Source organism: Triturus cristatus, chromosome 2_2, assembly GCF_964204655.1.
Source record: "Triturus cristatus chromosome 2_2, aTriCri1.1, whole genome shotgun sequence".
In the NCBI taxonomy this organism is placed as follows: Eukaryota; Metazoa; Chordata; class Amphibia; order Caudata; family Salamandridae; genus Triturus; species Triturus cristatus.
In genome coordinates this window covers 710,250,929-710,277,038 of record NC_140582.1, presented here as the reverse complement: position 1 = coordinate 710,277,038, position 26,110 = coordinate 710,250,929, and the positions used below count along the sequence as shown (strand labels likewise).

At 42.2% G+C, this 26,110-nt stretch overlaps 1 protein-coding gene across 3 annotated transcripts in view; it reads left to right on the top strand.

Moving 5' to 3' along the window:
* The window catches only part of CASP3 (caspase 3), a 231,225-nt gene that overhangs the window by 130,555 nt on the left and 74,560 nt on the right, over positions 1-26,110 (top strand). For all 3 annotated transcript variants that reach the window (XM_085641909.1, XM_085641911.1, XM_085641910.1), the window contains exon 5: positions 17,162-17,337. In XM_085641909.1, the coding sequence (XP_085498035.1) occupies positions 17,162-17,337 (176 nt within the window). The remainder of the gene's footprint in view (positions 1-17,161; positions 17,338-26,110) is intronic.

Sequence of the window (26,110 nt, the reverse complement as noted above, 5' to 3'; positions counted from 1 at the left end):
ACTTATATTCATATAAACATACATAAATAACATAGGCTAAAAAGTGGACACTCGTCTGATGCTTCTAAATAGTTGTACCCCAGTGTACCTAACCTAAGTGTAGTACAAGGTAAGAAGTAGGTGCTGTATTCTATAGTGTGGTTAGCTATAGTTTTACATATGCCAAGAGTCCCTCTAGGTTCTAGTCAGCTCCATACCTTAGAATGGGAGAGGTGGGAATCTCTTTCCGGGTCTCAAACTATAACACCCCGCGAAGGGAGTCCGAACACTGGAAGCTGGATTCTCTGCGAGCAGGGATGACCGCGTCTAGTCAGTGCGTCAGGCGGGGACTCGAATTCCTTCCGAACTTGCCGTGGCGAGCCGTACCGAGCTGTGCAGCCAAGCTGTGGTTTGCCATGGTAAGGGAAGGTATATTTATACCTGGAAAGTGCTTAGAAATGTTGGCATTGATGTAAAGTCGGGCAGAGGAAGACGTCATGAATGAACCCCTAAGAAATAGTAGTTCATGCATAATAGATGGGTTCTTGGAGAAATCAATAATCCTAGCTAGGGAAAGACCCAAAGGCTTAAGGTCTGGTTTCTAAGAACTCGTTGGGATGGACGGATGTAGGTGACCATGCCTGTATTTGGATAGCATGGCTAATGCCTAAATGAGAACTGGGATTTTATGCCTAAATAAGGGCAATGCGAATTGTGCCTATATAAGGACATGATTTAGGAAAACCTATATACGGACATCTAAATCTAAACACAACACCCACTCCACTAACAAATGATCGATAGTACTAAATGGTAAACATTAAAATGGTAAACATAGAAAATTGAGTACCACATGTTGCTAAAAACATTTGTAAAAGAATACTAAAAAACTTTTGACGGACATGAAACGCAAAGGTGCTGTACATATTAAGCAATGTTTCATTCTAAGCATGTATTTACAGTGGAAGCTAAATGAATGAACAGAAATATATATACATATGATGAAATGGTTCACAATTACAGAAGAAAAGATCAAAGCCATTTCATGTCATGTTATATAAATGAAATTGTTGTGAATAAAAGGTGATAATGTGTCTCTGGAAGTGTTCAAAGAAGTCTGTTCTCTATGAATAGTTCTACTTTAATCATATTACTTTGCCATAAAAAGAAAAATTCAAATTTAGAGAGAAAAGACATTTTATGAAAAAAAGTTCCAGGGTTTGTCTTTGTTTTGAAAAATGAAGGCCAAATTTATAGCTTTCCCGGTACGCTGTGAGCCGAATCAAAAGTCAGTGTAAGGGGCTGGTGAAAACATGAAATCCTCTATTCCTGTAGACAAAAGATTGTCTACCGATGTCGGTGATAGTTGGAATACCTCGTTTAGAAAATGTACTGCACATAGATGTGAAGCATCGCCAGTAGCAATGTTCCTTTCCGATGTTACCTGTGTGCCCGTTGATCCATCTCATACCTCAGCAGTAGCATGTTGCGTCTGTGAGATCTCAACGAATGCCGTCATTAGGATTGGTGGCCTCTGGGGACAACACAGAGCATGGGCCGTTATCGGGTCCAGCAGAGTATCGATATCCGTTGGCATAACTGATGGGAGTGTTAGACAGACGTCTAGCACGCATTCTTCACCGCAAAGCAGGCAGCGTAGAACAGGTAAGATGCAATCTTGCCAGATTGGTCTGAATGACAGAAACCATGTGGTATTTAATTCTCGTAGACGATGTAAGCCCGAAAGTTGTACTATGCGCTCACGACACTTCCTTTCCAGGAGAGCTTTCTCCAAGGTGCTGGGAGTGACGCTGGTGGATTGGCTTGCCATAGCGTAATAGTAGGAATAATAACAGGATTCCTGCAACAAGTGCTAGAATTAGCGGCAGACCACCAAACACTGAGTGCATGAAGTTTGGAATGATTCCGAGGACTGCTTGAAAAGGTGTTAACAGTCCTGAACATATGGTCTTACATACATGCACAATACCGCTCGTATCAGACATGTTAAAGATACGTCCCAACATTTTAGTTTGTATGTAACAGAGCCTGTATCTCAGCCGAAGTCCTTGCAATTTGTAGATCATAGGTTTCTTTGGCTGAGGTCAAAGGCACGGTTTGTTGTAAAATAATGGCTTTCATTCTGCTTAAAGTATCAATTCGTATAGAAGAGATGTATAGTGAAGGCCACAAAGGCGACTCCCTGACTGTGTCTATTTGGGGGAACAAAACGTGCATACAGCAAGTGACCCTGGAGCCAACCGTTACCAGCTATGGGATGCCTGGCAACATGCCACAACAGCTCTGATCATTCAACATGAGGTATCTCCCATCTGAAAGTTGGCCAAATGTTGGATTAATCGCAGCGGCTGGTGAACCTTGCAGGTGGCAGGATAAATTTGCAGTAGAACTGCTACAGGCCCCGTGTAAACTAATATCCCGACATATGAGTGAACCGCTCAGTGCATTTTCAGTGTGTACTGCTAAGAAACATTTCAAGCCCCCCCACTCCAACATCTGTGTGTGTAAGGTAAATCCCAGGATCTCTTGATGTATTCTTTACCCAACCTTTCATATTTGACTGCTTGCATTTGTTTGAGGCAATACTAAAAATGGAAAGTTGTAACAGGCAGAGTTATTTTGCCATGAATTATCCATTCTGTAGCTGGTTTTTCTGCTACCGTTAATGGCAATTTTTCCAGTTTTTCAATGCTTAGCACTGTATACTTTGCTCCCCTTTGTGCCAGTTCGATCTGTTTATCCGTGAGATTGTATTCTGAAAACAGAGACAACGTGTTGATGAAACGCCAAGGCACATAGCCTGCACGCAAGTTTTGTAGCGTACAGACAAATAACAGAATAGAACGTAATTGAGACTGGCCTTGTCGCAGCCGGACCAAATCTTGTTCCACAATGTCTATAGCAGAGGATAAAATGTTGCCCAGTGAATATATCCTGGATGACAGAGTTGTTAACCCATTGTTGACCACAGCGAGAGATTTCTCTAAATTAATACGATCAATTTCTCGTCTTCTTTCTGCGGCGTCAGCTTGGGTAACCTTCCATATTTCATTATAAGCAGCATAAATGCTGGCATATATGAAACGTTTTTGACGCGGTTTTCTCGGACCTAGCAAGAAATCCCTAAGGTCTGCGTCTTCTTTAAGTAAAGGTAAGTGTTGTTTCACATCCTCTAGTGTAGATTTCTGTAGCCAATCAAGGCATAATTTTCCTACACTGTATGTTGTTACTACCCTTGCATGCTGTCTTTGAACATAACGTGGGTCTGGCCTATTGATTGTAAAACCCTGTATTCTGTTCAGGAATCTTTCTTGACAGATGTTTGTGTCTGTGGGCCAGAGCAACCATTTTTCCCATTCAGGGTCTGATCTGTTTTATAAAATAGTATGTACGTCGACCTCCCCCTGTGTAGTGCTATTACTTGCAGGTGTAGGTATGGATGGTGTGTTCATGTCTTTAATCTTGGCTAACCCAAGGCAAGACGTTTGTTGGACAGTGTCATTCGAAAACATTATTTGCTGTGGGATGATGCAGGCTCTAAACAAAGCTTCTATCCCCCGCACTTGCCAATCTTTCGTACCCCAGACAGATTTTATGTCAATTGTGTCTTTCCAAAAGTCGAAACGCTGTCTAGACAGTTGGGCAATAAAGGCTGTAGAATAAATCTGTTTTTGTATTAGTTAACATATTTTTCGTTACTGTTTTGTTAATATTTTTAAAGTAAAATGTTTCTGGATTGGACGTATTGCACCCTGAAAAATATGGAAACTTCATTGCAAATGTTTTTGAGCTACCCCTTGGTGGTGTAGGACAATGTTCCTATTGGTTATACATAAATACATTTCTAGGTGTTGCAGATCTATGCAAGAAATGATGACCATAGTGGTTGTAACAATAAAGCTGTTCATAGTCTGTAGAACCCTTTAAGTATTCATGGTTAGAGAATGCAGCAGACCTTTCTAGATCAGAGATCATGTTAACAGTCTCAAAGTCCCAATCATCAGAATAGGTAATGGAGGTAATAAAGTCACTTAATGAAATTTTAAATAAATGTGGAATCTTCAAAAGTTCCGACGGGCCGAATATATCATCCGTTTTGTCCAAACTATACCATCTTGTATAGGAACGGCTGTGATGTTCAATGTTCTGCATTGCCTTTAAAATCCTGAAACTGGCATCCCCCCAAATCCTGTCTGACCCGTTGCTACTTTATATTCCCTCGCGATCGCTTCGATCTATGGGACAGTGTTTGGTAAGATCCCCCGGGTGAGGAAGGCTCGTGCAGGCGGGCGCTCTTTTCGGAACAGAGCGGGCATTCTGTGGAACTCTCTACCAACCCACATTCGAGGGCTTACTAACTATTTCCATTTTAGGAAAGCGATCAAGACATTCCTGTTCCCGTCCTTGTAAGCCTTATTGTTTGTACGCGTACTGCTCTTATGTTGCTTAGCGCCGGGACTCCTCTTAGCTGAGGCAGCTGTCGCGCTCTATATAATTTCCTAACATAACAGCTGAGAAGTCTCTCGCTTCACGATGGGATGATTTGTGTGGTCTCAAAAGTAAGTTCACATTTTTACTTTCTGTGTCCAAGTGAATAAATCTTCAATTTTTCAGCATGCTCAGAGTCATTACTAAAGCTAGCCAAAGCAGAAAGAAAAGTATTCCAGAAATAATCCATAGTTCACTTCATGGTGAAACCAGATAAGTCTTTTTCCGGAGATGAAAAAAGTCTTGTGCTAGTTCTTTGAAAGTTCTTTTGGCTGGTGTTGTTTCCGGTTCGCTTCGATCCTCAGAAAACGTATCAAAGTTAATGAAATAGCCAGAGGCAGTTCTGTTAATGGTTGAAATTGCATCAGGATTCATTGAAATCGCTGGCACCAGTTGATCACGTGTTACGTTGGTGTAAACAGGTGTATCAGGACGAACTGTTAGTTGGGTTTCAAGAGGAATGAGTTCCATAAAATTGTTGCTTAGTCCTTCATTTCTTACTGCTGAATTCTCGATGGTGATGAGTCTTTCAGTTTGAACCTCTTGGATAGTAGCTAGAGGAGTGCGTCTGCTACTTGGTCGGAGTCCACAAGGCCTACTGCTTAGTATTGGCCACATAGTGTGGTTTGATGAGGTTGATTGATAGAAATCTTTTCTCCTTTTTTCCAGCAATGGGCGGCAGAAGTACTGTTCTTGTTCTGTGTATGGCTGAGACAGGTACTGGTTGTCTGTAAGAAGGCCCAAACTCCTTTTTGTCCGCAATCTTCTCTCTGACTAGATCCCCAAGCTTTGGGATCCAGACAGGCCTTGCTGGGACGGCTGAAATCTCCCCAGTGGTGGTTGGCTTCAGGAACACGTTGCTTTGTTTCGATCTTAGTTCATTTAAGTCCTGTAAAACAGCCAAACGATGTTTGATATCAAATGGTTTATTTTTCACCACTGTGCCTTCACATTCGAGATCTGGAACCCACATTCTTGTCCCAAATAGGATTTCATATGGAGTGACTCCCCCCCCCCACATATCCCCTCCCCCCAGAGAACTTCTTGGCAAATTATTTAATGAGCGTTGGACCCCATAAAGATGTTTGACCCACCCATCACCCGAACCTAATACCCTAGCTGTTAGACTGCTTTATGTCCTGGTTTTTCCTATCCACAACAGAATTTCCCTCCGGATGAAACGGAGAGGAGTACCGCAATGCAACGCCCAAACTGGCCATGGCTTCTTTGTAAGCTCAAGAGCTAAACGCAGGGCCCTGGTCAGATTGTAGCGTGCCAATTGCTTATGTGCAGATAAAGACTCGCAAATCTTTTATAACAGTTAGAGCATCAGCTGAGCGCTGAGGCCACATCCATAGGAACCTTGAACACGAATCCACTGCGACCATGATATATTTATAGTTTTCATCCTTTTGCAAGGGGCCGCAGTGATCCAGGTAAACACAAGCTAATGCTTTATCTGAAATTAATGTCTGCGCAGGACATTTCACTGTAGAGACTTTAATCTGTTGGCATATTTTACATTCCAAAACATAGTTTTTGGTCTGTTTCCTAATGCCGGGCCACCAATATCTTTGTTTTAATAACGATACTGTGGCAGAAACACCTGGATGGGCAGAGGCTATCCCTTCATGTTCTGCTAGGATTAGTCCTAATCTACGTTCCATGTTTGGAATTACCCTATCCCCCAATCCAGGGATTCGAGCAAACGGAACGTTGTTCGCATCAATTATATACGACTATTTGAGTGGAAATTTTTTAGGTAACGCTGCATCACTGCCTTTGGTTGATGCATTGACAGCCAACAATATCTCACTGTCTATTCTCGTTTTTGAACGAGTGATCGCAGCTACAGAAGCCGTTTGCACAGCCCCCTTGGCGGCTTCGTCAGCCAATGAATTCCCTGCACCGTGAACGCCATCACATTGATGACTCCGCGTGTGTATCACGTGAGCTTTTAGTAGTTCGTTCTTCAACTGAACTACTTGTTCCCAAATCGTTTTATGCTTGATTGTGCCACCTTTTGCATCTTTGAAACCATTTTGAAGCCAATTCTGTAAATATTCATTGTATGATTGAACACAGTAAAAAGTATCGCACACTATAAGTGTGGGGAATTAGCGATCCGTATTTTCAAGTGCCAATTTGAATGCTTGTAGTTCAGCTCGCTGAGCTGTACAATCTCATAGAGATTGTGTTTTAGTGACCACTGGTCGGAATTTATCATTGCGCATGCGACCTTTAACGATTGCGCACGCTGCACTGTAAGCTTGCTTACTTTCCGTAGCGGGTTGTGCTGATCGGTCCGTAAAAATTATAAATTTGTTCTGATCAAGAGGGAGAATCTCAATAGGCAGAGTACATTCATGTTCATATTGCAGGAATGCTTGTGTTTTTAAATAAGCATCAAAAACTTATTTAACATCCGTTGCAGCAAGAGAATTAACCCATTGTATCCATCTTGGTTGTAAAGCTTTTGCATTTGGAATGCCTGCTTTTGTAACTGCCTCTAAGGCTGGTACCGGAGTCACGACAATAATGCGTTTCCCTTGAGCTAGAGCTTTTTCTTTTGCTACAGAGGTTTGAACTGCTGTCAGAATTTTTTCTGTCAAAGTGAAGCGCGTTTCCGCTTGTGTATACAAATGTGATTTGTATGCAATTGGTACTTTTTCACCTTCATTAAAAGTTAAGTAGGTGAATCCGCATTGACCGGAAATTATTCGGATCACTAAATTGAGTGTATTTACGTGTGTTTGTAAGTGATTTGTTGCTAACATGTCAGCTTGAAGTGATCGCAGGATATCTGTGTGTTCCTGTGTCCAATTTTTGATTTTGAAATCAGGTTTGATTAATTTGTGGTTTAATCCTTTCTACGCAATGTAGAATGCAAGTTCTTCCAAAATTCAGGAAACCTAGAATCGACTAAGTTTTTCAGTGCTTTTGGAGGTTGGAGCAGCGCACACCTTTCTAAAAAGTTAGCTGCCAGGCTTTTGCCTTCACTTGAAAGCTCATATCCTAGGAAAAGGACATTGAGATGGGCAATTCTGGATTTTTTTTAAAGTTGAATTTATAGCCCTCAGAGGCGAAGCCCAGTATAATGGTATTCACCCTGTTCAAGTGCCTGTCCAGGTTATCGTCTGTCAGATAGATGTCATCGACATATGACCATGCCTCGTCATCATAAATTTATAGTAACTCTGTTACTCTTGCTGAGAATAACCCTGGGCTGTTCTTGAACCCTTGAGGGAGTCGACAAAAGTGACCCTGAGTCCCCATTATTGAGAAAGCTGTCGAGTACCTACTTTCAGGTGCTATGTTTTGACAAAAGAAACCATTTGAAATGTCTAATATGGTTTTATATTTGTTACGCACAATATTATTCATTAATGCTGTACTGTGTGCATTTTGCACTGCAAATGTCTTAGAACAAGTGTTCAGGTGCCTGTAATCCAAAACTAGACGATATTTATTGTCTGGTTTGGAAACAGGAAACAAAGGATTGTTCATTGATGTGCATGTTTCAATCACCCCTTGGTATTCAAATTGATGTAAGATCTCCCTGACCTGTTTTTTAGCTTCTTGCTTAATTGGTTACTGCCTTTGTGCAGTAGGTTGATTTTTTTTTTTAACTGTATCTTGTGAGTCCTCATCCCATCCTACATGATTTTTAGGTCTCGTGCCTAGCGTTGCACTGCACAGCAGTGCTCGCACAGCGCAAGACATTTAGTAGGTAAAAAACGGGGGTTTAGCACTGACCTAGGAATCGCACACGCTTGTGCGTGTGCTTTTCCTTTTGTGCTACCCCATTGGCCTTTGCGTGCGTCTTTTTATAAAAGACTGCACGCAATTGGCCAAAGGCGGGCACATTGCTCCGCCCATGGCCTATTGGTGTCTATTACACGCTTGGTGCGCGTAATAGACACCAATAGGCCATGTGGTTTTTAATTATCGTGCCCAAACACGGGCGAAATAACTGAAACTACATAGCTCGCTGTAGCGCGCGCGTGCACCACTTGCGAGTTTCTGGTTTTTATACCAGTGGATCTTGTTTTATAATGCACTTGTTTTTCCTAAAAGGAGCGTATGTATTGGTAGCAGTGCTACAGGCTACTGTAGTTTGGTGTTATTTCTAGTTTCGATTCTCACTGGTATTACTCGTAATAGAAAATAGGCGCTCATCCCTCCTTGGTCATTTGTACCGCACCTCTGCAGTTCTCTGGTAGTTTTCACGCAGAAGCAAGGCACGAACAGACTCGGTCCCATGTGTATTCCTGCACAGAATCCTCACGATTCTACTGGGAAGCTTGCTGCAACAGATCTCTCCAGAAATAAATACTTTTAATTAGCTCACGTCGCTTGTTTTCGCTATCGTAATGTAAATATCAGCTGTATCTATTTCTCAATGTAATGGTTGTAAATTCGTCAGAGGTGTTGTGTGAGTGAATGATCAATGTTTATTTTTCCTATGTACTCTGTTTTTTATAGTCTAGTTTTTATATTGGGAGGCAAAGTGGGCTAATGAAAGCAGGTTGGGGTGACACATACCTGCCAATATTTTACAAGTTGAAGTGGGAGATTTTGAAAACAAATTGGGGAATGCAATTATCTTTGTGGCGATATTGATTAAGAGGGAATTTCAGACCGAAGAGAGGTAAAATAAATACATTTTTGGCTATAAAAATCGACCTCGCGCCTACATGCGTCTATGTATGGTTTATTACTACTGAGTGGCATTAGACAACCGGAAATTACACAATTTCTGTTGTATATTTGCGGGACAGACTCATGACGCTGGGCAGAGTTTCTCGGTGTTTTATCACTGGTTTAACAGGGTTTGGTATGGTCAGTAGTCACCTCTTTTGTTTGGACTATCAGGGGCGGCGCATCTGTAGAGCAGACCCTTGGGCAGGTGAAAGGCAAAGCATGTACGAATATTTTCTGTGCTTTTGCTGCTGGTACAACAGCCTCTGAAAGAGCTGTGTTTGCCTGTCGTGGGCAATTGCGTAATGAGAATCACGGACAGGATATGGGGCACACTAATCCAGTCTGTTTTTTGTTTTTTTTGCCAAACACTTCTTGAATTCTGAGGCCTGGAGGTCCATCCTCGTAATGGAAACCACAAGTTCCAGCATGCAATGTGCTGTTGGAAGAAAAACCATGACTGGGTAAAGGTACCCCGGATGACGTATCACCAGCTTGACACTCACTAGATTTCAGAAGCATGAGTGCATGCAAAGAATCAAGAAAAAACGGTTCATAGATCTACTAAGGTGCATAGTGGTAGGGGCTGATATAGCAGGGATGCACCATGGGGCGCCCCCCTCCCCCTCGTACTTATTTATTTCTCGATTAGGTCCGGTCTAGCGTTCCCTCTTTTCGCCTGTTCTCTATTAAAATAACCTTCATTTAAAACAAGCATTTACAATGCAATAGGTCTCGCATTATTAAAGTTTGAGCTATTGTCATTGCTAAATAATGCAACACCAATAGCTCAAACTTTATTAATGCAAGACCTATTGCATTGTAAATGCTTGTTGTATAATGCTGGGGCCAGGGCAACTGCCCATTTCCTGACATATGTGTATTTTAGGTGTATTGGAACATGGTTGGAGAAGGCTGGCATAATGATGTCTTCGCCATGTGGGCACTCCCTGACAAATTCTGGTGGCCAGTCCTGTTCTGCTAGAAGTATATCATAACCCCTTGAAAGTTTCTCCCAAAAGAGTGCACTCTTTTCTTGGCATTTCTCCCTCCATCCGGAATGTTATTTCATATAACCTTTGTGGAGTACTAATCCTGGTGTCTACAGTCTCAACTGTGATGTACTCATTCAAGTCCACTATCTCCAGAAGTTCCTTCAGGTTCTGGCGAGCTATTGTTACTTCTGCTGCACTGTCCAGCATTGTCTGAGCCCATTCTCCGTTCTTGAGTTGTGTTCTCAGAATTCTCAGCATGTCTGATCTTCAGACCTGCTACCTTCTTAGTGAATTGAGGTTTTGGTTTGTTTTTCTGAACGTGTTGATCGTCTTTGGACTTCACGCGTTCTTCTTTATGATCTGACCGTCCTCTTCTTTCGGATATCTGTGATGATATCTGAAAGGTACGAGAGGAGCGTGTATCAGTATCCTGATATCGGTCAGGTTTTCTCAAATTATCCCTATTCCTGAAGTTATACCTCCTTTCAGAGGGCTCCTTTTGAGGAGACTTACCTCGGGATTGAGAACGTTTCTTTTTTGAATGTTGTTTGTTATTTTCCCACTTCTTTTTAGAAGATGTAGGATTGTGTTTAATTGAGTCATTCTCAGGACCTTCAGACAGTTGTGGTTTAACTGGTTGTCCACCCAAACTATCTCTGCCTATTTCTTCATAGGATTTTTCTGGGTAGTTCTTGTTGATGTTCTGTTACATCAAATTCCCTTAAGCGTTGGCGGATCGCCACTGATGCTTCCTCCCCTTTAATATTAGATAATATTATTGTTGAGACCTTGTCGAAGTTTTTTAGTAATTTCATACCTAAATTCAGAGCAGGCTCGGCCCCGTATTCATTTTGAATTTTTTTCAGGACATCCGGTATTACCGCAATAGACGGAACACCATGTGTTTTAGTATAGATGACAGCAAAGACTGTGCCCCAAGTGGTGCAGTCTTCCATATGTGGTGTTCCCCATTGGTAAACAGATTGTTGAGATTCTGTGTTTCTCATAAGGGCTAGTATTAGGAAATACTGCTTCGATTTGTGTAATCTTTTGAGCTATCCAGAATGGAATTTGTTCACGTTTTGTGGGCATTCTACCCATGACTGTGTTTAAAAGTCTGTGGAGTAATTTTTAGTGTATTCCCCTGGAGAGGGGTTTGATTTGGAATGGTTAATGGTGGTTGGACTGTGAAAGTCCGCATAAACATATTGGACTAACTGTCTGTAAATTTTTATTAACTCTTTGAGTTGAGTGAGTAATTCATTGTCTGATATTTCTTTGATATCAGGATGAGGTGTGGAGCCGGCTAAAATCGGCCATGTTGCTCCTGGTCTACCTAGTGGACCGAGCCTGGTAATGTGATTGTAATGTTTTACGGTGCTTTTAAACCAGAGATTATGCTCCTGGTATGCGAGTGGAATTTCAACATCCTCGAAGGGAATGTATTCCTCAAGTGGTTCGTCTTCTTTATAGAAGTGAAACGCTTTTATTACTGGATTTGATTCTGGGAATACTATCCATGAATAAAATACCTCTGTCTAAAAAGATTCATGTGCCTCTATCACGAAAACTGCTCTACCACCTCTTGGTGTTAGGCCATGTTTTATAAGTTTTAGAGTGATGGCTCTCCTTAAATTTGGATGGATGTTTAGAACACCCTCATCGGTTTAATTTAAACCTGTAAGATTAAAAGCTGTTACGACTTGGTCAGTCGCAGCCTCACCAGTCACGGTATTATTATCCCCGTTTTGGGACATTGTTTTTGAAAAATGTAGAACAAGTTTCAAGGAAACCAAGATAAGGTGCACAATATTTTTGAACACTGTATCCTTCAACATTGAACAAACCAAACAGCTAATACATAGGATTTTCGTCCTACTCAGCTATGGTGGATATTAACCCTACCCACTCCAGACGTCTTATGGAGTATTATGAGTAGGGGTCGCTGAGAAAAGCACGACTGAGTTACTTCAGTATCTGGCGTTAAATTACTGCCTTATCAAACACGTTGGGCGCCATGTAGTGTAGTTCCTATTTCCCTTATAGGCTCTGCGCATTGGAATAATATACATTATAGTTGTGGAATAGGACTGAGGTCAGTATGCCTCTATCGAGTATATTAAACTTAATTACTTTGTGTGCCAGCTAACTCAGGGGCCACAAGAAACTCCTTGAATAAACAAGAAGGGAGTATTTTCTGGCAACCGCATAAACATGACAACTTTGTTTCCCTTTAGAATCGGAACAGGTCTCAGAATCGTGGAAACCACAGATAAGTTTCACTCAATCGTGCATGCTTAGTTTCTTCAGAGTTGCACAGAAATAGATAGACGGGCATTTCAATAAAAAGGATTTATTGAACAGTCTTGTTTCTCGTGTAAGAGATATGAGCTGTTACAATCGCAAGACAGTATGCGAGATATAATATGTACAGCGTAAGCATTAAGAAGAAATAATACTGTAATAGCATTGTCTTCTAGCTATGACATATATTCATATACACATACATAAATAACAAAGGCTAAAAAGTGGATACTCGTCTGATGCTTCTAAATAGTTCTACCCCAGTGTACCTAACCTAAGTGTAGTACAAGGTAAGAAGTAGGTGCTGTATTCTATAGTATGGTAAGCTATAGTTTTTTCATATGCCAAGAGTCCCTCTAGGTTCTAGTCAGCTCTGTACCTTAGAATGAGAGAGGTGGGAATCTCTTTTCGGGTCTCAAACTATAACACCCCGCGAAGGGAGTCAGAACACTGGAAGCTGGATTCTCTGCGAGCAGGGATGACAGCGTCTGGTCAGTGCGTCAGGCGGGGACTCGAATTCCTTCCAAACTTGCCGTGGCGAGCTGTGCAGCCGAGCCGTGGTTAGCCATGGTAAGGGAAGGTATATTTATACCTGGAAAGTGCTTAGGAATGTTAGCATTGACGTAAAGTCGGGCAGAGAAAGACGTCATGAATGAACCCCTAAAGAATAGTAGTTCATGCATAATGGATGAGTTCTTGGAGAAATCAATAATCCTAGCTAGGGAAAGTCCCAAAGGCTTAAGGGTCTGGTTTCTAAGAACTCGTTGTGACGTTGGGATGGACAGATGTAGGTGACCATGCCTATATTTGGATAGCATGGCTAATGCCTAAATAAGGACTGGGATTCTATGCCTAAATAAGGGCAATGCGAATTGTGACATGATTTAGTAAAACCTATATATGGACATCGAAATCTAAACACAACACTGGGTGGAGATTATAATTACGTGCTCGACCTGGCGCTAGACAGATCCAGCCCACCTGTTCCCCGTTCCTCCCTACACGTGCAGGTGGACCGATTCTGGCGCTGGGCGGGTCACTTCGCGCTCACAGATGTGTGGCGGTCTCAGCGCCCCGGAACCTGCTTTTATTACTTCCACTCCATCCCACAAAATCTGCGAGTGCAGCTCGACCGATTCCTTTGCTGTGTTTTGCTAGTTACCTTGCTGCGCCACACAGACTACTTGGGACGAGAGGTGTCCGACCATGATGCGCATGTCATTTATCTTGAGTGGACGTCCCCCTCCCACTCCAACATGGAAGCTACTGTAGGACTGTTTGGAAGACCCACTGTTCCGAAAGAAACAGGTAGACCACATTCAACAGTACTTTTCAGAGAATTGCAACACCGCCTCCACTCAGACTCTGGAGTAGGACGCCTTTAAGGTGGTAATATGTGGAGCCTGTGTTCATCAGAGTTCCGGGTTGTGCCAGACCTTGGAAAAGGACATAGCCTCGGTTGAGCGCATCCTGGCGGAGCTGAATAAGGCAGCGGATACTGACCCCGAGCTTGCCACGCAGCTCATGGGCACGAAAACTACCTACCTTGCCCTGTTAGAGGACCTGCGGTGCTTTATCTTCACAGGCTGCACGGCAAAAGTCCATCAGGTGTGAGACAAGTCTGGCAGGGCCTTGGCCTAGCTTATCTGGCCGGTGTCAGTGACCCACCCCATTACTGAAGTGGTCACCCTGGCAGACATTGTGGTTTGCACGCAAGCAGCCATAATGCACTCCCTTTATGACTATTACTCGTCCATCTACAGGGTCAAATCGAACTCTTCTGCAGATCTTACCACTGCTTTTTTGGCAGGATACGATCTCTCACACATTTCAGTCTCCACTAGACTCTCCTTAGAGACAAAGATCACATCCACTGATGTGACGCAGACAATCTGAGACCTAGCTCGTAACAAGGCACCGGGACTAGACAACCTGCCTTTAGAGTACTATAGCTCTTTTTCTAAACTCCTGGAGCCGTGCTTGGCAAAAATTTACAATGCAGCAGTAGACGCAGGCTAACTTCTGCAATCACGTTGACAGTCCCTTTTAGTTTACCTTCCTAAACACATCACTACTTGTTTCTTACAGGCCCATCGCTATCTTCGGGGCCGATTATAAAATCCTGGGCACAATCCTGGCTGATCAGTACACCCAGATTCTCTCTGAACTGGTGCATACGGTTCAAAACGACTTTGTTCCCGGACATAGCCATTCACAGAATATCCGTCACCTCTTTCATGTTTAGGACAGGTAAAAGAGCGGTTCCTATGGTCGGCTTGTCTGATTTTTGATCTAGAGAAGGCGTTCGACACCCTAACGTGGCACTACCTGTTTGCGGTGCTCGTCCACATGGGGATCGGCCCAGGCTACTAGCATACACCAGATTGCTTTACTCCATACCGACCTCCTGGATCCCCACGTCTCTACCTCCTTCCCGGGCTGTCCAGGAAAGAGACTGGGTTGCCCACATTCCCTCTTGCTGCCCATGAAGCCCTTTGCGGTGCGACTGCGCAGAGAGTGTGTTGAGTGGGCCATCCCACTCATGAGTAAGGCGCATGCAGTGTCCTTATACGTGAATAACGTACTCCTATATATCCGAGATATTGCGACCTACCTGGTGTCGATTCGGGCTATAGCGGACTATGCCACTGTTGCGGGTCTTCGTGTCAACTGGTCAAAATCAGCCATCTATCCACTCTGCCCTGACCAACAATCACAAGAGTTTTACCTCGGGGGACACTTGCCTCAACTGGCATATGCAGGCGACTCGCTACTTGTGGCTCAACCTATACTGCCAACCCCAAGACTTATATGAGGGGAACCTCTGCAAGGCCCTGGCAGTAATCTAAACTCTGGTATAATTCTGGTGATCCCTCCCCCGGCCCCTATAGGAAGGATTGGTTTGGCAAAGATGGTCGTCCTGCCTCTCCTTTAATACTATTTCGCAAATCTTCTGGATATACCACCGTACTCCTCCTTCAGGGAACTAGACTCGCTGTTATGCACACTCATGTGGGGTTCCGGGCATAGATGTGTTGCTCTTGCTAAGCTGCAACTACCGCTATCGCAGGGATGCTCAAGGGCCCCATGCTTTGAGGCATGCTTCCTCGCAGCACAGCTGCAATGGTTGTCCCATTGGACGGTTGTGCGCTACCTGGACGAAACCAGTGCAAGGTCTGGACCTCTCTCCATTCCATCTATCCGACACCTATTCTTACCAAAGGCTCAACACCCAGTGCCCTGGCACCTCAAAGTAACAGTAGCCAAGACATGCATGACTAGATCCATCGACTCTCCTGGACGATCCCACTGTATGCTCCAAATCTGCCCCTTGTGGGCCTTCCCTGCAACCCAGGTTTCTACACCTCCAGAGAGTGCTCACGACGGGCGACTTATTTGCTGGGTCCATCTTATCCCCTTCGCCCAACTGGCCAAGGAGAATGATCTCCCTCTTGGGCAGTTCCTCCTATACCGGCAACTCGGTCATCATGCCATTCCCTCTGGGACCTTTGGAAGGGGGAACCCGCAATGCACTCAGCTGTGGTCGTGTCCCGCCCTACAAGGAGTACTGGCACTCCATCTACACTGCGCAAGGTCACAGTGCTATCAGACTCACACATGGGAAGCATGCTCCCGGTACATCTTTAAGTGCAAGAAGTGACTTAAAATACGGGCCCGCTTTGTGGACCTGGCACTACTGTTTGCCATGTGCACGCTCACACTACATGGGTGCTCTCCTTCGGCTCCTCCAGTACAGGTATGGAGGGGGGCAGTGCGTAAGTGGGGTGCGGCAGAGGAAATGCCCTCCGATATGAGGAGGTACTACATCAATGACACAGACAACCCTTAACCCCCACAGTGGGCCCCCCTTCTTGCACACTTCCAACAGAAGGCGGGCAATGACAACCCCCCCCACCATGAAGCACCAGGCCCCACACACGCATAGTACACACCTTCCTTAACGAGGTCACACATGTTAACACGTGCTTGCAGTATGTCCCTCCCCCCAATCCGCACACTTCCAGCTTGTTGGGAGACTCGCCTGTGGGCTCCCTGCCTAGCAGCCCACACAACCATACACGCTCTGTCACTGGAACCATCCCGCCCTCTACCACCTTACCAACACCTTACTCGTTTCTCCCCCTTTACACCACAACAACGCTTGCCACAACAAACCAACTGTCTTCCGTGTAAAGTACTCATGACTATATTGCATAGCTAAATGTCAAATGTATGTCTGCCTCACTGCTTCAACCTATTTGATACATATTGAAATAATAGGCTGTAAGATGTTTACGTTGCAAAACTCAATGAAGATGTTTAAAAAAAATGGTGCATTTAACAGAATTTAACTTTCTAAATGGGCCACTGTTATTCATTATAGATACATTTGTTCATTATAGATATATTTTCTTCACAGGGGTCCTGTAACAATATATTGAATATGAAAAAATAGATATACTTGTTCGTTCGTGGTTGCTGGTATTCAGAGATTTTCTTGTGATTTATAAAGCAGTGCCGTTGTAAAAGAAATTGAAGTAAATTAAAAAAAAAAAAGCTCAAGTAAGCCAACGTGTATATACTGTTCAGTGATGCATTTAAAATCCCATGTGTTTGATTTTAACAGATCTATTCTGCAAAACGATAACACAATGCTGGTGTTCTTTGTTAAGTCTCTCAACAGGACCACAGCAGAAGAAGTTGTTTTGTTTGTATACTTTTGAGTCACGGCGAAGATGGTACAATATTTGGAACAGATGATTGTATGCAACTAAAACATTTAACCACGCTGTTTAGGGGAGACAAGTGCAGAAGCCTGGTCGGGAAGCCCAAGCTCTTCTTCATACAGGTAAAGAAACCACAGGACTAAATGATACCTGTTTCTCATCCAAAATGCCTTCAGAGGCCTTTTGGTATTGTTACATTCTAGTACTTAGATTACTTTAACTGTATTCTGTGAGTTATTGTCAATTACAGCAACGCTATGTGGATATCAAAATCTAATTTAATTGGTAGAATTTGAATTTGTCTCAACTCTTGCCTGTGGCACTGCTTAAATGCTGTTTAATTGTGGTACGATATCACAGTTAAAGAGAACACTACAGGAGTGACTGATGTTTGCAAAGTGAAATACATTGTATACCTATTCATCACCAACGGAAGTGCTGTAGTGATTGACCATCTCCATTCTCATGGCTGTGATAGTACTCAGTAACAGCCATTAGCTACAATTTCTAGCCATTTTCCTTGTAGAGCTGTCATACATGGCACCTGAAGGAACTGAATTGTGACCGGGTTTTCTTTTCTAACCCAGGTTTCATCATGGTTTTTCTTCTGCATTAGTTTGTTTTTATCCTTTATATTTCCCTTATAACTTTGATAATGCGCTTTGTCTGAAATGCAGTTTTTTGTATGAGTTTTTTTCTCAGCTCTGTCATGACATACATCATTGAGAAGATAAAGGTGAGGCTTGAGCCCTGATACAGAAGATGAATGATGCAGAGGAATGTGTTGGATCACAAGTTCTCTGTATGACATGAAAAAGAGTTGCGACTGCCACCTTGCTTCATCCCTTTTCTTCCCTAATCTGCTTTATTTGTCCTGCAGTGGACACGACAATCTGTGAGGCAACCTTTCAGCTTTCAAAGTGTACCTCTAGCCTTAATGGGGGTTACTACTGCACCTTTTTAACAGACTTTTTGGTGACTAGCAGTAGATCACAACAGGGGTGAAACCCATTTTACCAGTACCCCTGGTTTATTTTTTGTTTAAATATTTTTATTCTTGCATGATGTCAAATATACAAATATCAATATTCAGCATAGTATACCAAATTTTAACATTTTACACATTTTTTGTTCCCTCCCCTCCCCCCCCCACCCATAACCTCCCACTACCTCCCCCCGCCCACAGTACAGGGGTTGTACAGCTTCCATTATCGTCTTTCAAACCATTTAGTCATTGGCTCCCAAATTTTTAACCCTTTCATCCAAGCCTGTGTTCCTCTTTTCTCATAAATAGCTTTCTCAAAGTTATAATTGGCCGTCATACGAGACAGCCACTGATAAAAGGTTGGGGGGGGAAGGATTCAGCCAAGCTGAAGCCAAACATAATCGTAGTGTTGCCATACCAATAAACAGCAATTTTTTACCTGGTTTCCCTTGTTGGTCCGAATCCACCCCTAATCCGATCAAAGATGGGGAAAGGACAATATCATTCCCAAGCAGTTCCCTAAAAAAGGTTGAGATCTCTTGCTTTAGATTATTTAAGCCACTGCATGTAGCAAACATATGATTTAAGTCCGCTTGATAGAATGAACATCTAGGACATAAAGTCCCTCTCCCTGTCCCCCATTTTGCTATTTTCTTAGGAGTATAGTAAAGTGAAAAGCAAGCTTTGTAGTACTGGGCCGGGATTAAAGTGTTTTGCGCCAAATTTAATGAGTGCTTAAATAATTCTTCTGAGATTCCTATTTCTTCTTTCCACTTTTTTGCGCGATCTTCTAGGTCGTCTGGCATTAATTCATTGAGGAGTTTATACATAACGCTAATAGATGGTGGTTCAATCTTTCTCATATTATTAATAATATAATTATTACCAAAACCAATTGAGCCTCCGCATTTTTTACTTAAAAAATCCTGTATTTGTAGATATTTAAAAAAATGCCTCCTTTCTAAATCATACTTTCCCCTCAAATTTTCAAACGAGACTATACCTGTTATGTGTAGAAATCCCCCAGTTTGGTTAGGCCTTTTTCCTGCCAATTTTTAACTATAGAGTCTCTAAAAATGTCCGGCAAGTTATGATTATTACCAATTGGTGTATAGTAATTTAATCGGCCTAATCCAAGCTTTTTGCGTATTAATTTCAAGACCTTGCATCCACCAGCCAGTGTCTTAAAGCGGACTTTCTTGTAATGACAATCGTTCCGGGTACAAATCATAGTTGTTTAGAAGAACCCTCATGCTCTTGAATTGAAAGGCTCTGTAATATTCCATTAAGTCTGGGCTGGCAATTCCTCCTTCTGCTTTTCTTCTCCGTAATTTTCTCCAGGCAATGCGTGTACTTTTTGCCACCCAAATGAAACTCGCTATTTCTCCTTGTATTTTTTTTAAAGTTTCTCTCTTAAATTCCAATGGGATTGCGCTGAATAGAAATGTGTATTTTGGGAGGATGGACATCTTAATTATATTAGATCTGCCTAAGAAGGTTAGAGGGAGACCCCCCCCCATGCTTTCAATAACTTTTTCACGTCAGCTGTTACTCTATCCATATTTATCTCGGGTATCTTGTTTAGGTTTTTAATCAGGTCTATTCCCAAATATTTAATCTTCTCCCTGGTGTAAATGTTGTCTACCTGGGAGTTCCAACTCATTATCTCAGTTTTTGATTGATTAGTTTGGTAACCTGAAACCCTCCCGAAGTTTCTTAAGGTGTCATAAATGGCCTGAACCGAACCTTTATAGTTGCTCGTGAAAATCATCACATCGTCTGCATACAAGGCTATTTTTTTTTCCCAAGTCAGAAATTTGAATGGTGTTATTTCAGGGTGGACTCTGAGCCTGTTTGCCAGAGGCTCGATATATAAATTAAAAAGAAGGGGAGACAAGGGACATCCCTGACGGGTCCCTCTAAATATGGGGATGTTTTCTGTTAAATTCCCATTAATTAGGACCTTAGCTTTTGGTGCTCGATAAATTTCTTTGATTGCTCCCTGAAAATTTTCTCCCAGGTTATATTTTGCTAAAGTAGCATTCAAAAAAGCCCAATTTACTCTATCGAATGCTTTGGCAGCATCCAATGTTATTATTGTCAGGGGGATTTTTTCGCTTATAGCTATATCTATTGATCCGATAAGCTCCTGCGTAAGATCTTGTAAATGTCTACCCCTTATAAACCCTTTCTGGTCTTCTTTTATCAGTTTTCCTGCAAACCTACCGAGCCTCTTTGCTAATATTTGTGTATAGATCTTATAATCACAATTGAGTAAGCTTATAGGACGGTAGGATTCGCATTTAGCTGGATTTTTACCGGGTTTCAACAGGATGCTTATCGTAGCTTCATTCCAAGAGTCAGGGAGTCTCCCCTTCTCCAAGTAAATTGTGTTTAACAAAATTGTGAGCGGGGGAGCTAAAACCTCACTAAGTTTACTATATAGTTCATTAGGGAGGGCGTCTGGGCCTGCTGATTTACCTCTCTTCAGACCCTTTATTACTTCTTCTACTTCCTCTTTAGTAAATGGGGCATTCAGTTCTTCTTTTTCCTTGTTAGTTAGCTTAGAGAGTTCCAAATTGAGTAAGTATTCTTCTAAATCCTCATTCAGTGGAACAGTATCTTCAGTATATAGGGAGGAAAAGAAGTCTACAAATTCTCTCATTATTACCCCTTCTTCTGAACACGGGACAGTGCCGTCTTGTGGTAAGATATTAAGTATTTTATTTCTATTGGTATCGGTCTTCGTTTTCCATGCTAACAACTTACTGCAGCCCTCCCCGTATTCATAATGAGCGAGCTTGCTTACCTCCCATCTCTCTCTAACCTTACTTTCTAGAATTCCTGTTAATCTTTCCTCGTATGCCATCTTGTCTACTTCCAACTTCTTTTTTTTTTTCCAGATCCACCTCCGCTTCTATTAATAACTCTAAATTTTTAATATCTGTTTCCAACCTTCTAATGTCTTGTTTTGATATTTTGGTTTTATAAGCGGCCAGACTGAGTATTTTCCCCCTGATAACAGCCTTGTATGCATCCCATGTAGTTTGAAGAGATACTCCCTCTTTATTATTTTCAAAGAAATTCACCGACTCTTTTATTAGATTCTCAACGATTTGTATATCATTGAAAATGGTTCGATCCACCGTCCATCTTATGTTAGACTGTTCCATGCCCAATTGAGTTTTGAGAAGGACAGCGGAATGATCTGAAAGTAAGGCTGGTAAATGCTCAACCCTAATGATTTTACATACTATCGTTTTTTATACAAGAAAAAAATCAATTCTGGATTGATGACCCAGTCTTTTATTTTTGAACGTAAACGGGTAAGTTTTATCACCTTTCTCCTTCCAGATGTCCACCAACCCCAGATCTTTTCTGTAGATTCGCAACCATTCCCTCATTTTTGGGAGGTTTATGTATTTCATTGGGGGCAGGCGATCTGTCTTGGGGTCTGGAATCAAGTTAAAATCCTCCTAAGACCACTGGAGTTACAGACGATAGTAAAAGAGTGTATAAATTTTGTAGCGAAGTGGGGTCATCTAGATTCGGCCCATAATACCCAGCTATCGTGTATGGGGTGTTGTGAATTCTGACCCTAGCAATCGCCCATCTACCTTTTTTATCAACTTCAGTTCTCTCGATTCGGGCTTTTACTGACTTTTTAAAGAGTATAGCTACCCCTTTTACAACACACTCCTGATCTGTACAGACATAGCAATCTACCCATCTCGTTTTTTTTATAATGTCGTCCCATTCCTTTTTTAATAGGTGTGTCTCTTGCAAAATTATGATCTCACTATCTATTACCCTTAAGTACTCCAAAATTCGACGCCTTCTACTTGGTAGCCTTAAACCATTTACATTCCAAGATAATATGTTAACGTTTCTTCCTGACATTTCTTCTCTCTCCTAATCTTACAATCCGCTTTACCCCATTTTCTCTTAGTTGTCCTAGGTGGTCCTCAATAACTCCCATTGCTGCTTTTCCTTTTATTTTTGCTGCATTCTGAGGATATTTTTTTGAATTTTTCCCTAAATTGCTCCCCACCCCTGTGCATTTTTTTTGAGTTTTTATATTTTTGAATGATAAATAGCCCACCCTGGGGAAGCCTCCCTCTTTATCTTGTTGGGGTATATTGATGCCCCTTCTGCGCTCCAAGGCTGCCCGCTTTTTTTTTTTTTTTTTTCCCTTTGCTCTTCATTTTAGTATATATGGGCTCCTCTCATCATTGTGTATATATATGTTTTTTTTTTTTTTTTTTTTGGATTTATACGATTTATGAGTTGCAATTTTACATTTTTGTTTTTTTTTTTAAATAAAATTAAAAAAATAAATAAATGTTTAGATACCCAATCACTAGGCTGAATCACCAAGAGCTAAGTCCGCAACCCTTCTCTCCTGTAATAAATATAATTCAAACTCCAGTAGACAGCCCTGATTGACTCCTTGCCTGATCTTTCATTTGTTCAAGGAAAAGAGCGACTTCAGCAGGGTCTCTTATGTTGTGCATTTTGTTTCGCCACATAATTCTGAGGCTGGCCGGGAACTTCATCTGTACTGAGGCTCCTAGACTTTTTAGTTCCTGCATGTATTGACCGAGTTCCCATTGTCTATTTTGGGTAGATTTTGAGATATCTGATCTGATTCTGAAGGTCCAATCATCTTTTTTATGAGGGCCTTTCTTTAATGCTTCACTCAGGATTCTTTCCTTGATGTTGTAGGTTTTGAAATTTACTAAGATTTTTCTTGGGTTCTTCCTCTCTCTATTTCTACCAAAGGGGTCACGGTGGACTCTCTGAATATCGTCATCTAATCCTATTTCTTTGGTCCATGGGAATTGCTCCTCAAGTAGTTGGATTATAAATTTCTTGATATCTACCCCTTCTTTTCCTTCAGGGACATTTAATATTCGTATGTTGTTTTTTCTCGCCTGATTTTCCAAGGATTCCAGTTTTTCACTCGTACTTTTTTCCTTCTCTTTTAGAACCCTTATATCTTTTTCATTTTGTTCTACTTTTTTGGATAGTCCCTCAACTGTTGCTTCAACTTCAGTAACCCGATCGTTCAGTGCAATCATCTTAGTGTCTAGGGCCTCACACACCTCACGAATTTTACCCTGATTCAACTCTGATATTGCAAATTTTGCCCTCATTTCCTCCAGCATCTTCTCTAGGAACTGATCTGTTGTACTTAAGCCTAAGGTCAGGATTTTTGTTTGGTTCCCCGGAACTCTATTCCCACTATGATGTGAATTCAATTGATCGTCTGCCAGAGTCAACTGGGAGTCCACTGGTGAATTAGGCTGAGCTGACATAGCCGAGGTGATAGGATCAGAGATTACCTCAGACATCATTAAAGATGCTGATGATTTTTTTTAAACTTGTTTTTATTGGCATTTGTTAGTACAGTTGTTACATATCAGTATTGGAGCGTGCCGTCATTAAGTACATTTTTCCAGTCAGGTGATATCCATCTTGACATGTAGAAATATCTTTACTGCAATTATATGCAATGTAACAGGTATTTGCCATATGAATAAACAAACCGGGGAGAGTAAATTAGGGGCAGTCATGGACTATCAGAGATAGGGCAGCCGGACCATCTCACATGTGGTCCGTTAGGTAACTGGTGAGACAACGCAGTGGGAACCCCTGGTCGGGGTACGACTATGCAGGCGGACATACGGCATAGGTGCAGGCCCCGGAGTAGCGGGGATAGGAACGTGGTCACTCTAGGGTGGGCGTGGGGTATTAGGGGGAGCATTATCCGAGTGGGGTTGTGTCGCGCAAATTAAAGATGCTGATGATATGACAGTTTTGGAATGGGACTCAGTTGGTGCAGGGACACAAGCCAGGGAAGTTGTCGCAATTTTCGTGGAGTTGGTCCCTTTTGCCACGCTCTTTCGGCTTTGTTCTTGGATGTTAAAGAAGGATCTAAGGGAGGGGGTCACACGGGGGGGGGGGGGAGTGCCACACTTCCGCTTCTCCCTGATTCTTTTCGAATCCTCCCTTTCATATAGAAGCTACTAGAGTCCAGCTTAACCTGTTTTTTTGAATTTCTCTTCGTGCTGCGAGGGGCAATGTGTTGTTTAGGGTCCACTGGAGTTGCGTTTTGGAGAAAGTCCCTATTTCTTAAACAGTAGGTAGACCTGCCCTTGTTAGGAGAACGCCACAACTGCAGCCGCTCCCCGGTTGAATACGGCGTCTCACACCCTGCCTTGCTTTCCGCTGTTCGGAATGTTCTGTCTCTGCCCCCGCTGCCTCGGAACGGAAAGGACACTCTGCTCGCGGCTCGCCGAACGGCTTGTTATTTTCTTGTTATCTTCTTAACTTGATCTGGAGCCCTTACATGTCTCATATTGGGCGTCTACTACATGCTGGGGGTCGCGTAACTATTAGTATATTTAATGAATTTCGTGTACTTTACCCGATGTCAAGCAAAGAGATGGAAAAAAATAGCCTGTTCATTGGTCTTGCATAGGGCAGTTCTCTCGGAGCTCCCGACCTGGCGTCCTAGCCGGCCGCCATCTTCCCCCTTTCCCCCGGTGTTCCGCAAGTCCTTTTATTAGTCAAGAGAGTGATAACCCAATAATATAATCTGATGTTTGGAAGCGCAAGTCCACCGCTTTCTTTTGGTAACGTTAAATATTTATAAGCCCTTCTTGGTTTATCATATGCCCAGATAAAGTGTGAAAACAGATCCTCAATTTTCTTCAAACAGTTATTACTAAATTCTAATGGAATTGCTCTAAAAAGCATTTTAATTATATTGCATCTTCCTATAATTGACAAATGTAGATAATGCAACCTGTTTAATTCCACTTTAGTTTTAGCTATCAAAGGATTGATATTCTCCAACAATAACTTCTATATTTGTCATAATATTCACTCCAAGGTATGTGGCCTTATCAACCTGCCCATCATCATTATTCATAGTTATATTTTTACATAACATTTGTGTTTTAGAGCTATTGAGTCAATATTGACCAAATCTTGCCGCCTCTGTCTCAATCTTGCTCATAGTTATTTCAGGATTGGCAGTCAGTACAGCTATATCATCGGCATAAGCCAATATTTTAGTTTCCCAGCCCTGAGAGATTATAGGGCTAATATTTGGGTTAGCCTCCAGTTGTTGTAAAAAGGGGTTTATATATAAGGCAAACAGAAGCGGCGAGCTTGGGCAACCTTGCCGTGTACCTCTTGAAATCTTAAATGAGTCTGTCAGCTCCCCATTTATATAAAGTTTTGCTGTAGGTTGAAAGTAAAGCATCTTGAAAGCTTGTATAAGTTTTGGACCGATCTCGGCCTTTGCCAGGGTCTCCCATAAAAAAGGCCAAGAGACCCTGTCAAAGGCTTTTTCAGCATCCAGCAAAATTAGAGCTGTAGGATCCTTTATAATGTTAGCGGCATCAAAGAGTGATATAGCCCTTCTAGTGTGGTCTGTTGTACCACGGCCTGGGATAAAGCCATGTTGTTTTGGTGAAACAATTTTATGAATCACCCCAGACAAACAAACAGCTAAGATTTTTGAGTAAATCTTGTCGGCATTTATTAAGGTAATCGGGCGATAAGAAGCAGGTTCTAAAGCTGATTTGTTCTTAAGAAAAACGATTATTTTTGCTTGTGTCCAAGATTCGGGAGGCCTCCCCCCATTGTATACATGCTCGATTAGCTGTTGCATACCTCCATTTAATTCAGTCGAGAATTTCTTCTAAAATTCCATTGGGATTTTATCTAGGCCGGTGGCTTTACCAGAAGGAAGACTATTGATGCATAATAAAATATCAATCCATTGGGGGGCCTCTTCCATTTGCATCTGTTCATCCTGTGATAGTCGTGCCGGGGGAGATTGATCCAAATAGGCTTTAATATCTTTCAAGTTATCATGGTTAGTCTCGTGATACAGT